Here is a 16,986-nt window from a genome sequence, read left to right as displayed (position 1 = left end):
AAGTCAATTTTCGATGTCTACTCACCATTCCCTTTCAAATGACACCCATATTGATGGTGGTTCTCACTATTTTGTGGTAACCGGAAGTCGCCATCTTGGATTTCAAAATGGCGGTGAAAGTCAATTTTCGATGTCTACTCACCATTCCCTTTCAAATGACACCCATATTGATGGTGGTTCTCACTATTTTGTGGTAACCGGAAGTCGCCATCTTGGATTTCAAAATGGCGGTGAAAGTCAATTTTCGATGTCTACTCACCATTCCCTTTCAAATGACACCCATATTGATGGTGGTTCTCACTATTTTGTGGTAACCGGAAGTCGCCATCTTGGATTTCAAAATGGCGGTGAAAGTCAATTTTCGATGTCTGCTCACTATTCCCTTTCAAATGACACCCATATTGATGGTGGTTCTCACTATTTTGTGGTAACCGGAAGTCGCCATCTTGGAATTCAAAATGGCGGTAATGGTCAATTTTCGGTGTCTGCTGATCATCCTCTTTCAAATGACACCCATATTGATGGTGGTTCTCACTATTTTGTGGTAACCGGAAGTCGCCATCTTAGATTTCAAAATGGCGGTGGTGGTCAATTTTCGGTGTCTGCTCACCATCCCCTTTCAAATGACACCCATATTGATGGTGGTTCTCACTATTTTGTGGTAACCGGAAGTCGCCATCTTGGATTTCAAAATGGCGGTGAAAGTCAATTTTCGATGTCTACTCACCATTCCCTTTCAAATGACACCCATATTGATGGTGGTTCTCACTATTTTGTGGTAACCGGAAGTCGCCATCTTGGATTTCAAAATGGCGGTGAAAGTCAATTTTCGATGTCTACTCACCATTCCCTTTCAAATGACACCCATATTGATGGTGGTTCTCACTATTTTGTGGTAACCGGAAGTCGCCATCTTGGATTTCAAAATGGCGGTGAAAGTCAATTTTCGATGTCTACTCACCATTCCCTTTCAAATGACACCCATATTGATGGTGGTTCTCACTATTTTGTGGTAACCGGAAGTCGCCATCTTGGATTTCAAAATGGCGGTGAAAGTCAATTTTCGATGTCTACTCACCATTCCCTTTCAAATGACACCCATATTGATGGTGGTTCTCACTATTTTGTGGTAACCGGAAGTCGCCATCTTGGATTTCAAAATGGCGGTGAAAGTCAATTTTCGATGTCTGCTCACCATTCCCTTTCAAATGACACCCATATTGATGGTGGTTCTCACTATTTTGTGGTAACCGGAAGTCGCCATCTTGGATTTCAAAATGGCGGAAATGGTCAATTTTTGGTGTCTGCTGATCATCCTCTTTCAAATGACACCCATATTGATGGTGGTTCTCACTATTTTGTGGTAACCGGAAGTCGCCATCTTGGATTTAAAAATGGCGGTGAAGGTCAATTTTCGATGTCTGCCCACCATCCCCTTTCAAATGACACCCATATTGATGGTGGTTCTCACTACTTTGTGGGAACCGGAAGTCGCCATCTTGGATTTCAAAATGGCGGCAATCGTCAATTTCCGATGCCTATTGACCTATACGGATCCTATATTACACGATTTCTAAGGCATCGAAAAATTTAATAAAATTTCGTTTCCCACAAGTCCGAATAAGAAAATTCTGATTCTTTTCTTAGCGCAAAAATGGGTTAATATTCTATACCAGTCTTGCCCTGAAAATTTTGTCGAACCATTTTTGCGCGAATTAATATTTGATCCACTTTTGCCTGAGGTGTGATGACTATACCATTTCTGATCTAACAGAATATTTTAACCCACTTTTGCTCTGAACAAAATTTTAACCCACTCTTACTCTCAGCCTCTCAATTACAATTACAAAATTTCTGAGTTTTTGGCATATTGAGAAGTGGTTTTCAAGAAGCAATGTACTAATACTTCCGGAAAAAACTTTAATATCCGGGAATATAGTTCCAAATAGAGGTGTGCGCCGATGCATTTTTAATCGGCGGCGGCGTAAGCGACATATTTGGCCGGCGGCGGCGGCGTCACGCCGTTGGACCCTATCGGCGGCGGCGCGCCGGCGTGTGTCGGCGTGACGAATATTGACGCCTATGTAACTAAAAACAATTCTAAGCAGTAAAATTCCTTTCCCAAATTGGTAACAGATTTCGCAGCACATACAAACAGACGTTACCAGCTTGAAGAAAATTCTAAAAAAAATCATCGCTCACGATGTACTAGCGACATCTGTTGAACACATTGCACAAAATGGAATTCTCGCAATCATATCAAGTAATTTTTTTTCAACTGAAGCCCCAATAGTGCCCACCTAGGGGCAGATCACTTTCAGAATGTATTACAAATTTGCTACAAATTAGAAAAAATGCATTTAATTTCCATTTTTGCAACAACTTTGCACTCCTTCGCAGAAAAGATTGTTTAACAATCGTCCTACGCTGATCCACTTTGTTAGATGTTTTGTTGCATGTAGGGCTAGTTTTTGTAGGGTTTTGACGTCTTACTTGCAACGCAAAATGCATTATGAATTTCTATTTTGATGGAAAGAAATGCATTTAATTTCGCTGATGCGTCACAAGTGCCCACCCTGCTTGCCAAATGCAAGATAATAAATGAATGGCGGGACTATTTTACAGTTGCAAAATTTAAAGAACGAAATAGAAAAAATGTCGATGTCGCATACTACGACTTCGCATGAAATAATGATTGCAATGGACAAATTTAAAGAATGCAGAGTAACGACTGTATTTCAATAACCCATAATAATTATTTATAGTTCTATGTTTGGGAAATTAAAACGGTAAAATAAAATTAATTAATTCTTGTTGTCGTTTCATTGTTTTTTGTTTCATTTCAGTCTTCTTTACCGTCGCTCTTTAAGAGTCCCACAGATATCGGGTACCCTAACACGAGGCGTTACTAATGGCATTAATTACATTACTGCGCAGAAATGTCACTTTTAATGGTCATGTAAGGACCTTTTACTTCATTTTTCTGGTTGGCATTTACTTTTACTTCTTGTAGGTACAAAATAACGCATACGATTCCGTGACACCACATTTTCTTTCAACTTAAGATTTGCTTCTCTCTAGAGTGCAAAGTATGCTCGATGTGCTGGAGTCATACAGATCTACACCATAACGAAACCTAAATATACAGTTACCATCATTCATAATAATTCCACGACTTGATGTTGGGTTGAAACTGATTACTAAACAAGTCTGATTGAAAATGGTCTGAGCGTATCTCTAGTTTTCGTAGCACCTGCACTCCGCCAATTGCTCCAGCAGATCCGGGGACCAACAAATTCGAATCCATTGCATACATCTAGTCAGATTCGATACACCGAATCAATTAAATTACTAACATCCTATTAAGTGCTTACTCGGCGATCGGCATCGTGTTGTAACTTAAGAAATAATTGTGAAAAACTCCCGCCTTGGGCACTTCGACAAGAATGAATCTCACATTTCCGGCCCATTTTGTTTATTTTGGTTTGCATGAGATTAAAAAGACGGCAACGCTTTTGGGTGGGTGCGGAAACTAAGTAACGCATTTAGCTCTGTGTCAAAATCTCTTCACTAACACCACGCTCGCTGATATGGCGCATTTTTTGTAATGTAAAACGACCGTTTTTTCTACGAGTGATGAAAATTCATCTCGTGTTACGTCTTTTTTGTCTGTGATACCGGGTTGATGCAACTGACACTGAAAATCTTTTTTTGGCTAGATCACACGATGAATAATTTTGAGACCAGAAATCTTACCCTCTGCATCGCCACATCAGTGCACCAGCGTCGCGAAAAGTCAAGATCATTCTGTCCAACTATTCTTCGAGAAAATTTTTTTAAAATAGGTCACGATTCAATCAATGATAAGTAAACCTCGCATTGAAAATAATTTTTGTGTTTTCAAAAAACTAGTTCGCGCAAAAAATATGGCATTATACTCAAATGTTTAGTAGGTGGTTGTGTCTGAATATGCTTAATATTTTTATGATTCTAGTTCATGACTTGATGATACATTAATTTCTATTAACTTTATTGACTAAAAAAGTCAAGAATTGAATGATGTGCAACGATTTTCGTAAATTCTCTTCGTGTTAACGTGATGTTTTAGTCTTGAGTTTATCGTCGGATTTTTTACACAGAGTCACGTGTCTTATAGTTTTCTTAATTATTTCACGGATTTGAATTGTGGCTAAGTAATGTATTTTTGATGCTTAGTGCAGTTTCATTTAATTCCGAACATTACACTGAATCTTAACAAAAGAATAACAGGGTTACAGGTCCTGGTAGTTTCCTTGTATCTAATGCTCGCGCCTATGAGACTGGTTGCTAGCATTTGTACACAATATCTCACATAGAAATTTCAAAACCAAAGAGCATAGCGAATAATCCATGAATAATAGTCTGAGTTCCTTGAAATTGTTTTCGTAAGTATATTAAGATTATGTGGAAAATTAATTACTTCATGAACTATATCATGAACAGTTTCACGAGCTCGACGGGTAATCGTGTCTAGCATACTATAATGAATCGGTTAAAAAATCGATGAATAATACACTGTATTCCAGTGAAATTGATTACGTGCAAAGATTAAGATCAGGCAAATTATCGTAAATTTCATTACTTATATCTTGAAAGTGGAAGTGTTTTTTTTTATTTGTGGACATTTCCACGCGCACGAATGGTGAATTGTAACTTATATGCTCGCAATCATAACCAGTTGACGAAGCAAGAATGGATCCATGAATTGTATTCCGAGTGTCGTGTAATGATTTGCGAGAAAATATCAAGACTTTGCTAATGTTGTGATCTAATTCACAACCACTAATACCAAATAAACATCAATATATGATTAATCATGAATCAGTTAACGTCGTATATTCGGACCATAGACAATGTTTCTAGATTTGTGGTTAAAATTTTGAGCCAACGATTGTCGAGTTCGCGAATTGTCGGCGTGGGAAAAAAGCATCGGCGGCGCGCCGCCGGTCTACCTTTCGGCGTCGGCGTTTGTTAAAATTTACCGGCGGCGGCGGCGTGGCGTGGCGGCGCACAGGTTCCAAATGCTTGCCTTCTATGAGTGTGTTTAGCTTTCTGTTAATGCCTTCATAAATCACACAAAGCATAAACATCCACATCAATAACCATTATTAACTTCAATCTTGAATTCAATTCAATTGCACAGGTCTCTGAACGACTCCCATTCCATCTAATTTGTTTCTGTTGATTGAACTACCTTACGGGGAAGGCGGAATGAGCAGCATGTCGAAGTGGTTGTTCATTTTCCACAACCTAGCTAGCTTCATCAAATGCTAGGGAGTAGAGTTTGCTCTCTCCGTTTGTCGGTATCGACCGCACCATAAACTAGCTAAATCGAATTTTACGCTTACCGATTTCCTTAAGTAGATCCCATTCGTCCTGTAGAAAAGCACCGTAATGGCCTCGTTTGGCAATCGCCTGTGGGCAACCAAGATTGATATCGATGGCGTCGCAGTGGTCCTGGGCGAGCAGTGCGGCTTCTAGCAGCACCTTTGGGTCGTTACCGCAAAACTGTGATGAAGGAAACGACAACGAGTTAAATAAAAAAGTTAGGGGTGTTACGGGGCTACATAGCAGAACGATAACAGAGACAGGTAATTGGCTCTGCGAATAGGTTTTGCACGGCGAGGTAACTTCTTTCAACTTGCTGCTGATTGCTATTCATATTTGTTCTTGGTATTACGAAAAGTTTTCCCGCAAATTTAGTCACGTGCGGTGCCATAATCCTCGCCATAGTCACGTGTTTGTATACGGAAATGGCAATTATACCTCTACCGGTCCAAAACATACCGCAGGGATTTGTTTCTATATTATAAAGGTAGGCGTCTGACAGGGACGCACCGTGATCTATATAACATACCTGTATGATGAGTGGTCGATCTTCCGGACAGCTCTGCAGTGAGTCTTTCCGATACTTGTGGTCCTTAGTGAAGCAGCTGCTGTGGAACATGGGTGAGTAGCACAGCTGGGCTCCGTGTCGACGGCTCAATAGCCTCCAAGCCAGTTCACTAGCGTCCACCATAGGGGCCACCTGTAAGAGTGATGGCGGTTACAAAAGAGTTTAAGTGGGATTTGAGTATCACTTTAGCACCTCTGAATTTCTATAACTGTCTTAGAGGTAGCGATGAAAGGTCTCTGATTAATAGCTATCGTGTTTAATCGGTGTTTGATTGCATGGCATTGAAATAAGTAAAAAATGTAATTCTAATCTTTTTCATTCTAAATAGCTTTTTTCGTATTTTTTAAGAATTTGAGGGTTCCTCGTATCGCGCAATAGATGCACGAACGTGAAAACCTGAAAAAATGCGTTGACAAAGGAAAGTCCGGGATAGGAAAATTACGTAAAGCGATGAGCAACTGAATTGCTAAAATCTCACACAAACCTACTAAACAAAAGACATTGCTTTCATTTATCCAAAAAAACCCTTTCATGTAACAAGTGCCTATTATAGTAAGAAAGAACTTATGGAAAAAGTAATATCAATTGGATTGTAGAGATATGCTTATCATTATAAAAAAGACTTTGATTACTATGGTATGAGATTTTAGCTACATGCAATAAACATTCAATTTTAACCGAGTTAACAGGGATAAAACCCTGTAAATTGATGTTATAAATCTAAAAACAAACTGATAACAAGGTGGCTAAAAGCAGAAAATCTGATATTTTTTTCTCTTTCCCTAACCTGTTTCCATTTCAATTTCAACCTACCACATATTTTGGTGAGCCCAAAACTTTCTCGTAGAAGGCAAACCCTGCCAGCTTCGGCCTACAGCAACCGGAATTGCTAGTAGCTTTTGCTGTCCCAACACCGGTCAACATTATTGGTAAAGGTGTTACCGGTTCACCGCTGATGACACCCGACAATGACGACGACGACTACGAAGATGACGTGTGGAATGGCGAAGATGTCACTGTGCCTGTTGAACCGGGCGTCGAAGATACTCTATTCGTAGTGTCTATCTGTGTCGCGGTAGGCTATGCTGCGGATGGCGATGATGGTGATGGTGTCGGTGACAGTGATGCTAAACTTGTTCGATGTTCCTCTGGATGCCGGCTGTTGTCGTTTTTTGTGACCATAATCTATTGCTCCGTTGGGGCCTGTCGTGCTTTAGGTCTGGGTTTTGCCGGAAATCCTTTTCCGGGGGAAAACGTGTTATGAACAACTTTCGGAAAAATAGGGCTGTGGTTTGTCTACAGGTGCAAAGTTTAACGTTGGTAGTTTCCCGGATGTTCAGCAAGCTCGGTTGCCATGTGACGCTACTGTGATCGATGTTTGCCACATTCACGTGAAAAGTTGGAGTTGTAAATCTGGAAGATAGCAAGAAAGTATAGCATTATTGACCGTACTTGAAAACATTCAATTACAAAAGTTGTTCAGAAGCGTAAAACTGCCTAGAACATTGAAATGGGTGTACTTAAATAGCAAGCGTTGGGTTTGTTTATAATTGAACTAGCAGCGACTGAATTAATGGCATATTCGTTTTTGACAGTGCACTACACCGGTGTAGTCGGTGCTACACTCATACACAAACTTGGGTGTAATCAGTCTATCTCTTTCTTTGCACTACACCAGTGTAGCACCAAGAAAAAACGAAAACGCCATAAGCAAGACGCCCCGAGTGTATTATTAATATATCAGAAGACAGATATATGCCAAATAAACTATTGTCCACCATAAGAAACCCAGCCGGTGTGAAGCGAGCGACAAATAAAGTTACTATTATATTGTGTTCCTTGTCTGAAGAACAAAGGAAACTTCTACTATACTATGCCCTAGTAATCTGTCGAGATGAGTGAGTCGCAGAAGCAAGAAGTGATGCACCGGTGATTCGCATAAGACCGAGTATTTGTGATGAGGAATATTTTCTGAAGGTGAAAATGGAGGCTATACTTACGATATCCACCTTTATTGAGTTCTACCACCTCAGGTATTCTGCGCTCATAGCGTTCAACAAATTAGATCAGGCGAAATCATTGATTTTGAATGATTTAAAGCCATTAAATTTTAATGTTTGTGTGTGATAATGCTGTAATTAAGACTTTCATATAAATGGACGGTGAGAGAATCAATGTTCGGTTACTAGATCGGATACCGCTTACTTGCAGATGCATATCACATATGGGAGAAATGCAGAACAAAACATAATGCGATAGTACAATTATACATAGTAATCTTTGCACATATCAAAGGCAAATTAGTACGTTCCAGTTCTGTGACAGAACGTACCATTACGATTTATTTACCGCTGAACACAAACAATTACCAAATATGTGGCACATGTTCAGGTAATATTGACAACGGAAAAAGCTGCGTCAATATCTCAAAATCTACAGCAAGCACAATCATTGAGGAAATTCACAATCATAAAGGCAACAAGCAAGCATGTTTGCGAACATAAAGGCAGCAATCACGATTATGACACGGAAGTGTTCAATAGCGGGATAGATATGAACGACTCCCTATACGCAGTTGGTGAGGAAAAAATATTTCCCTGCTTCGTAAACAGGTGCAATGGTTAAGAGCTTGCGAGAGATCTGTTGGACAACCAGTAAAACTCATTTTATTATTTTTATTGTTGGAAATAGAGATAACTAGATAACAGAACCACTGTTTCGATTGGCTAAAGCGTTGAACCGAGTTCACTTATGAATTATTTAAAAAAAATAGTATTAGAAGTTTAATGGACAGCTGAGTACTAAAACACTCCAAAAGGGAACGCATCATCGCAAGTGATTGTCCCGTTTAACAAAACTCATATGTAATATTCGATATTGGCAACTCTATTTTAAATTTAAACAACAGGTTTTTGAATTTTACTCAATTTGAATTACTGTATTAGATCTGGGCACTCTGTACTCTTAGTATAAATACTAGCCATCACATTCAAGCGTACTATGCAAAAAAAAAGAATTAAAGCTTTCTTCAAGAAGTCATGCAACTCTTCCAATCTTGATTATGATTTTGAAAAACTTGAGCTAATTAAAAACGAACCAATTACTGAATCGATTGTTTGAATTGACTTAGAAAGTGTAACTGTAAGCATCTTCGCATCACGAAAACTGCCGCTGACAAAAAATTTTGCAAAAGATTCACAGAAATCGGATAAAATACAAAAATTTAAAAACATAGAAATCTGAAAGAAAGTCTCTTCGGTACAGGAGAAGCAAGTGCGAAGTGTTATCTTTGATTTGTCAGAAGCAAGCGTGATGCTAAAAATATTTAGCTCACCCATATTTATAGTTTCGAGTAATTCTAGTGCTGTCATCAATGTTACATTCAGTGCTTCGAAATTTCAAAATCGGTTAACTATTTCTGCTTATCGAAACTGACATTCAGATTCAACGTCTCGGTCATTCATTAACTTTCCAACTGACTGAAATTTCATGCAGAATCGAATGTTTGAGTGTAGAGGAAATATAAATTCCTTCATCAACCAAAGCATTCATTTGTTATTATGTAAACAGTTCGAGCAGTAGTGAGCTGCGTAATCTATGTCTAGTACATTTTCGCTCAATAATCCCTCTCAGAGCTAGCATAGAAACAAAATTCAGTTTGCTTCTGGAACCGAACATATGCGAACCCGAGTGCATTATGTCGGGAGAATGAATGATGAGGGAAACGAACCAAACAATTCATTCATCGCCGCGGGCAGGAATTGAATTTCGGTTCTCTTTCAAGTTCACGCAGGGATGTCAATTTTTTTAAGCTCTGGTTACATTTAACAAAATTTACGTAAATTGCTACAGTAATCAGGGGATTTCCTTTCGATTAGTGAACAGTCCTATAGTAGATAAAATTTCGGCTAGTTTAGTAAATTAATTCATTGAAACATCTCTTTTGTATTGTCCAAAAATCCATGAATTCCAAAATGAAACCTGTAAGCTTCGTGTGCTCAAATATAATATTTGCTTTATCTATGTAAATACAGCTATAGTTCTTATTTGTGCTTTGTAGAGAAATCAGTAGTATTTTTTGTACACTTTTTACATTACAACAAACAAAATTACTGGTCTGTCTTTCGCCATAGTTTCAAGGATCTTGTAGAAGAATTGCCTAGAAAAATAAGCCTGTCTAATGATATAAAAAGTATCAATTTCATAAAAGAACAGGATATGAGAAAAATCTATATACTTACATAGATAAATAATTAGTTGTTCTCACTTGTCTGAAAATAGTCTTTAATGTATCATCATTTAAATTGAAAATTATTATAAATTTGAATTGAATAGGAGTTTTTTTATTCAATTCGTTTATTTGATAAGGCACGTTGTGTTAGCTTAAAGGTGCCAATTTTGTTTTGTTTTACATTTTAAATTGCTTAAAACTAGGGGATTACATATTGTTTTTTTTTTAAATGAAACTAATGCGATTTTATAGCTTATAGCTATCTTAAAAGTAGGAATAACTAGAGGGCATGATTGAATTTTGTAAAGATTAGTAATTAGAGTTATTTTTTGTGGGTAGTAGAGTTGGACATTTTCAACGAGATTATATAATATAATAGTTAAAACTAGAAGAGACAAAATGAGCTAAATGCTTCGTGAAGATATTTGCGGGAGGGGGGGGGGGGGGGTAGGGGTGTTGCTTCTGGGTATAAGAGTCAGGGGAGGGAGGGTAGACAAAGATGGCAGGGAGAGAAAATTATTTCAGTTTCAGGCATCGTGAGATCAACGGATGAATTACAAACTCGGGTGGCCTTCATCAGGAGAAATCATGTACTGGGACGCCGGGTGGTCCTCCTCAGGATGGCAGGGGTTTTTCCAGACGATTTCGTCGTACGGCTCAGATGTGGATCGGCTACATTTCGAGTTAAGCGTGTTATGTTCGTGCTGTAGGTCCCGTGTTTGTTGGCTCATTCGATACAGATGCTTTGATACAGGTGGAAGAGGGTTCTGAGAATGATAAGGAAAATAAGAAGGGGCAGTTAAACTTTTATATTGATGGTTTTCACAAAGGTGTATATAAGGGACATATAGAGGACATCGCGGCTTTCCAGCACATCTCGAACCGGGACGTTGGTTGGTCTTCCTCGGGCCCGCAGGGTGTCCATTAGCCGAGACCTGCCCGAGCAAATACTCATGGGTTCAAACACCACATAGCCCCTTGAAAAGACCTTAAACATGGTCTGTGACAAAATTCACAACCATCAAGACACCATAAAATGGTCTCAATAACCCATAAATACACCAACATATGGTATTTTATATGGGATCTACCGGACCATGGTGATGATGTTTTCATGGTTTGAACCTATTTCAAACACCCATGTCAAACCCCATCACCATGGGGGTATTATGGGCTTTTCGTTCGCTCGGGTGGCGGAACTGTACTCGGTACACGCCCAGACAATGTTCTCGATGTCGTGATAGCCGTCACCACAAGCGCAGATACCACTATCCACGAGCCCAATACGCCGGAGATGTGCATCCAGCGTGTAATGGTTTGTCATGAGTCGGGACATCACACGATGGAAGTCACGACTCACATCCATCCCCTTGAACCAAGGTTTCGTCGATACCTTAGGGATTATCGAATGTAGCCACCTTCCTAGCTCCCCACTGCTCCACGAAGTTTGCCAACTTTCAAGGGTTCTCTGATGAGTAATACTGAAAAATTCGCTGAAGCAAATTGGTCTTTCGTAAACATCACCTTCTAAGGCACCCACCTTAGCTAAGGAGTCTGCCTTCTCATTGCCCGGAATGGACAGCTTTGGGTCCCGTAACAGACACCACGCCATCGTCTGCAAGTTGCCTTAACGTGCAGGAGTTGTCAAGACATTCATCAATGTCGTTGACATAGAAATTGTATAAAAGGGGGCTTAGACATGAGCCCTGGGGAAGGCCCATGTAGCTAAATCGTGATGTCGATAAGTCACCATGCGAAAAATGCATGTGCTTTTCCGACAACAGGTTTAGTAAAAAGTTGTTTAAAGTCGCTGAAAGACCATGCTGGTGCAGCTTCTCTGAAAGAATGTTGATCGAAACTGAATCAAAAGCCCCCTTAATATCTAGGAACACTGATGCCATCTGCTCTTTGCTAGCATAGGCCATTTGAATTTCAGTTGAGAGCAACGCAAGACAATCGTTCGTCCCTTTGCCTTTGCGAAAGCCAAATTGTGTATCTGACAGTAAGCCATTTGCTTCATTTGCCATTTGAACAACTTCCGAATACAGGATAGCATTGCGATCGGTCGATACGAATTGTGGTCGGAGGCTGGGTTTCCTGGTTTTTGGATGGCGATCACCTTCACTTGCCTCCAATCGTGTGGGACAATGTTAGCCTCAAGAAACTTATTAAATAAGTTCAACAAGCGTCTCTTGGCAGAGTCTGGCAGATTCTCTCACAAGTTGAATTTGATTCTGTCTGGCCCTGGAGCTTTATTGTTACACGACAAGAGAGCAAGTGAGAACTCCACCATCGAAAAAGGTGTTTCGTTCGCGTTATCGTGAGGGGACGCGGAGCGGTAGATCTTCTGTGCCGGGGCGGAATCCAGACAAACCTTCTTGGCGAAATCGAATATACAACGGATTGAATATTCCACGCTCTCATTGATACTGTTTCGGTTTCACATACGTCGGGCTGTTTCCCAAAGAGTGCTCATAGATGTTTCCCTCGTTAATCCGTCGACGAACCGGTGCCAATAGCCGCGTTTCTTGGCTTTCATCAAACTCTTCATTCGCTTGTCTAACGTCGCGTACTGTCGAAAACTAGCGGGTAACCCGTCGTTCCGGAAGGTCTTAAACGCGCCGGCCTTCTCCGCGTACACGTCTGAGCACTCTTTATCCCACCAGGGATTGGGAGAACGTTTTTGTATGTTCGCGCCGGGTACTGGTTTAGTCTGAGCTTGATTTACACTGTCGAGAATCAAGCCAGCCAAAAAGCTGTACTCTTCCTCCGGAGGAAGTTCTTGGGTAGATTCGATGTTGTCGGATATCGCGGCCGGATAGCTCTTCCAATCGATATTTCGTGTGAGGTCATACGAAATATGGATTGATTCCAATGGTCTTGAGCTGTTGGTGATCGAGACTACGATCGGCAGATGGTCGCTACCGTGGGGATCAGGGAAAATAGCAAGCGTTGGATTTGTTTATAATTGAACTAGCATCGACTGTTCCGTATACAGAATTAAGCAAGACGCCCCGAGTGTATTATTAATATATCAGAAGACAAATATATGCCAAACAAACTATTGTCCACCATAAGAAACTAGAGCCCAATGGTAAACGATATTCATGTTTTCATGGCAAAATATATCTATGTCCTAGCTAGGACATGCAATTATTTTTTGCGAAAACTTCCTACTGGGCACGGTTCATTCGTAAATCGTAGCGAGAAGTTGAGTAAATCATAGTAGACATCCGTGTTAAAAAACGAAAGTAAAAAAATATCCGAAATAAAACTTTTCGGAACATTCTGTAATTTTTGCATGCAAAAATTTCGACAAGCGACTCTGTAATGAAGCTTTTTGTAGAACGTCTCTGGAAAAAACACGATTTGCGGTGTTAACTGCCATTCAAAAGCTTAACCGATTTATTTCAAACTTAGCATACGCATTCCATGTTTAAAATACCTAACCCCTACGTTGAGTTTTTGAGTTTTTAATGGCTGGTAACACCGCAAGTCATGTTTTTCTAGAGACGTTCTACAAAAAGCTTCGTCCCCAAGTCGTTTGTCGATACTTTGGCATAGAAAAAATACAGCATTTTATTGAAATGATACACTATAATGTAAAAAAAGTTTTGATCAATTCGCTTCACGCAAAGTTCTAAAAACTTGCAAAAAAAACTTAGTCTCAAATGAAAGGTACAACGTTCCCATAGGCTGCTATTGAATTTCATTAAATTCCGACATCCGGTTCCGGAGTTACGGGTTGAAGAGTGCGGACACACAGCAAATTCACATTTTTTTGCCTTTCTCCTATAGAAAGGTTATGCAATCACTCTGAACATCGTCAATTTAATCCCGGAGGACCAATTTTTTTTAACTTACATAGGTTTTCTGTATTTTAACAGGGTCGTAGCTAGGGGGATACAGTGAGCCCACTCCCCCCCACATTACTCACCACCCTTCAGTAAACCGCTCTTCCCTCATCAAGTACCCGTCCACGCGAAAAAAAATTCTAATTCCTCTAGAATAAATTTTCCTAGTTGGTCTGAAAAACCAGTGCAAAATTTGTTTTGAAATGATTTTGAGTTGAGAAACTAATTTAAAATTTCATAACAAGTTGAAAATTTTTGGCGGGGTCCAAATCCCCGAACCCTCCTCCTAGATTTGCCGCTGGTTTCAAGTGATTCAGCGTCGACATATAGCGACTCAAGTTCGTAGCTGTCGATTCATTCTACGTATGTGTAAATCGCATTGAATATTTAATCGACATTTCCACCATTATATTAAACATAACCAGCCATAGAATCGTAGTTTGGACAAATGAGAATGGTACAATTGCGCCACTAGGTGGTGCAATTGTGCCTAAACGGGTTTTTAACCTTATCGCAGGGTACTAAAATCTCCGGATGAAGGCCTGATCATAGGCCCCTGAAGGTAATCTACAGCGATTTAAAACTAATTTTTTTTGATCTTGGTAAAATTAGAACCACACTAACGGTTACTAACAAAAGGAATGGGCTTACATATTACGAAAACTCATCCAAAGACTAAATTGTTTAGTTTTAGTAAAAAGTTAACATTACTGCTAAATTTGTATTCTGGACCCCTGTGCGTTGTGGCACCCTCAACAACACTCTCCAAAGCAATAAGAGTTAAAAAATTGCAACGCTCTTGACGTTTATCGTGAATGTGCCGCCCCTAATCTTGGCGCTCGGGGCGACAGCCTCCTTTGCCCTCTATATCGCCGACACTGTATATGAATATGTCAATCAATTGTCAATTCTGTCGTATGTAAACTCATCTACAAACTACCAGAAATCCGCTTGTATAAAACTATTCCGTAGGTAGTGGTGAATAACTAATGCTATTTTCGGTTTTAGAGTCGAGTCACCCTAGGTTCGCTCTAATGTTTACAATATCCATACAAAAGTGACAGTTCCGAGCGAACCTAGAGCAACTCTGATCCAGTGGTGCAAACTTTCATTTTCAAATCCAAACTTTCAGTTCAATCAAACCCAACCATGATTCAAATTCAAAGCCTCGCTCAATTTTAAGTTGGCGGGATTTTTATGACTAGAGTAGAGTAGAGGCCAGTTTAGTTTAAATGTTGACATGTTTTGCGTGTTCAAGCTTACATGAACAGTAAGAAGTATGTTCGGAGTAGTTTTTCTTGTAAAACCTAGTCAATACCCCAGTAGAGAGATATTCACAGGGTCAATGAAATTGAAAATGAATAGAATGCAGGTCGGCTGTTTGAATGAATGATGCAAACCAACAACTGCGAATTGAACATAGTAAAGCAGAATTTGAGATTTGTTCTTTCTTTAAGTTCAAAACAACGCGTTGAAAATTTGCAGCTCTGCTCTGATCTAAAAACGAAATCAGCATAAGATATAATAAAGTTACCGTTGCAACTAATTTTGAGGCAAGGTGTTTGGAATGTTAATGGAAACTAAAGCAAAACAAAAAGAATCCCTCCTTATTTCTTACGTCCTATCGGTGGAAATTCACTTCAAAAATATGCACTGTTTGCTCGTCGTTTTTTTAATGTAGAATACTTTTAAGGTTTCAATATAGGGGTCCCGTTTCAAAATATCGGCTGCGGTGCCGCGTCAGATTTTGAACGTTAATAACTTTTATCATACTTAACAGAATGATTTGATTTTTAGGCCAATTTGTTGCAAATATGTTCCTCTATGCTGTATTAAAATTTGAAGTATGTATAACATGTACTAATAACAAAAAAAATGTGTTTTGAAAAATCTTTCGAAAACGACTCGGAAAAGTGAAAATTTTCAGCCCATCCCGCACAGAGCCGTCGTTATGGTAGACCAACCGAACAATAAAATAATGAAAAGTTTATATATAGGTCCACTACATGTTTGTTCGTATGGTTATTCGCATTGGGTTGCTTGACGAGAGCACTTGGTGGGGGAAAGACTGCATATTCCTTTGGTTAGGCCATTAGAAGCCGGACGGAAAGGAAAGGCTCATGCACGGCACGAGAACGAGCGAGAAAGCGATAGTAGTGCATATTAGCGCGATTATATAAATATCTGTCGGTCGGTTTTTCTCATCATTCGTATTCGTTCAAGCACTAGCAAGCAGCCAGTCCATCGAAGAAAAGCAGTGGGCGATGACGACGGCGGAAAAAGTGCCCCAGCTACTGGTGACTCATCGCAACCCGATCAGGAACTGTCGCCCTGCAAGAATTTCGCCCCAACTAAAGGGCAACAGAGTAGGCTATCGTTCCAGCGTCTGGGTCGTGAGATTGTGCAGGACTGCAAAGTCGAGCTACGCTTACAAAGCTCAGTCGTAATGATGCCCCGAGAAGCCAACGATGCCTTCTTGGTCGGTTTGTTCGAGAATGCAAAATAGTGCTTTCTAGCTCACCGTGTCCGCGGGGAGTGCGTCTGAATTATGCTCCCGCAATAAAACAATAAACGGTTCTTTACAGAACCAATTAATTGTGTTCTGATAAGAGTTAAACTGAAATTTACATTTTATGGTGTATAACAAATAATTTTCAGAAAGCAATATAAGAAATACGATGTGTGGAAAGAAAGAAAGAGAATTTAAATTATCCTCTCTCGCTCGTTTTCGTGCACTGCTTTTCCATTCCTTTCTGCTGCTAATACCATCATAACTAAAACGAATGTGCGTGTTCCCCCACCATCTCATGGCCAGTGTTGCCACAATTGCATGTCGCTATTACAATTTGAATTATTTTATTGATCCTCTCTAGTATTGATAAAATATAGAACGTGCAAAGTACACTAGTCGCTTGCTTTTATTCGAACTTTTTGGCAGCCTCCTTTGATTAACTGCATAAATCATT

At 39.7% G+C, this 16,986-nt stretch overlaps 1 protein-coding gene across 2 annotated transcripts in view; it reads right to left on the bottom strand.

Moving 5' to 3' along the window:
- The window catches only part of LOC131682974 (tRNA-dihydrouridine(16/17) synthase [NAD(P)(+)]-like), a 310,819-nt gene that overhangs the window by 11,956 nt on the left and 281,877 nt on the right, over positions 1–16,986 (bottom strand). For both annotated transcript variants that reach the window (XM_058964803.1, XM_058964804.1), the window contains 3 exons: positions 6,749–7,348; positions 5,897–6,067; positions 5,388–5,547 (listed from right to left, as the gene is read on the bottom strand). In XM_058964803.1, the coding sequence (XP_058820786.1) occupies positions 5,388–5,547; positions 5,897–6,067; positions 6,749–6,859 (442 nt within the window). In that variant the 5' untranslated portion in view covers positions 6,860–7,348. The remainder of the gene's footprint in view (positions 1–5,387; positions 5,548–5,896; positions 6,068–6,748; positions 7,349–16,986) is intronic.

Source organism: Topomyia yanbarensis, chromosome 2 (assembly GCF_030247195.1).
Source record: "Topomyia yanbarensis strain Yona2022 chromosome 2, ASM3024719v1, whole genome shotgun sequence".
NCBI lineage: Eukaryota > Metazoa > Arthropoda > Insecta > Diptera > Culicidae > Topomyia > Topomyia yanbarensis.
The sequence above is the reverse complement of the archived record's forward strand: the minus strand, read 5'-3'. Positions and strand labels throughout refer to the sequence as shown.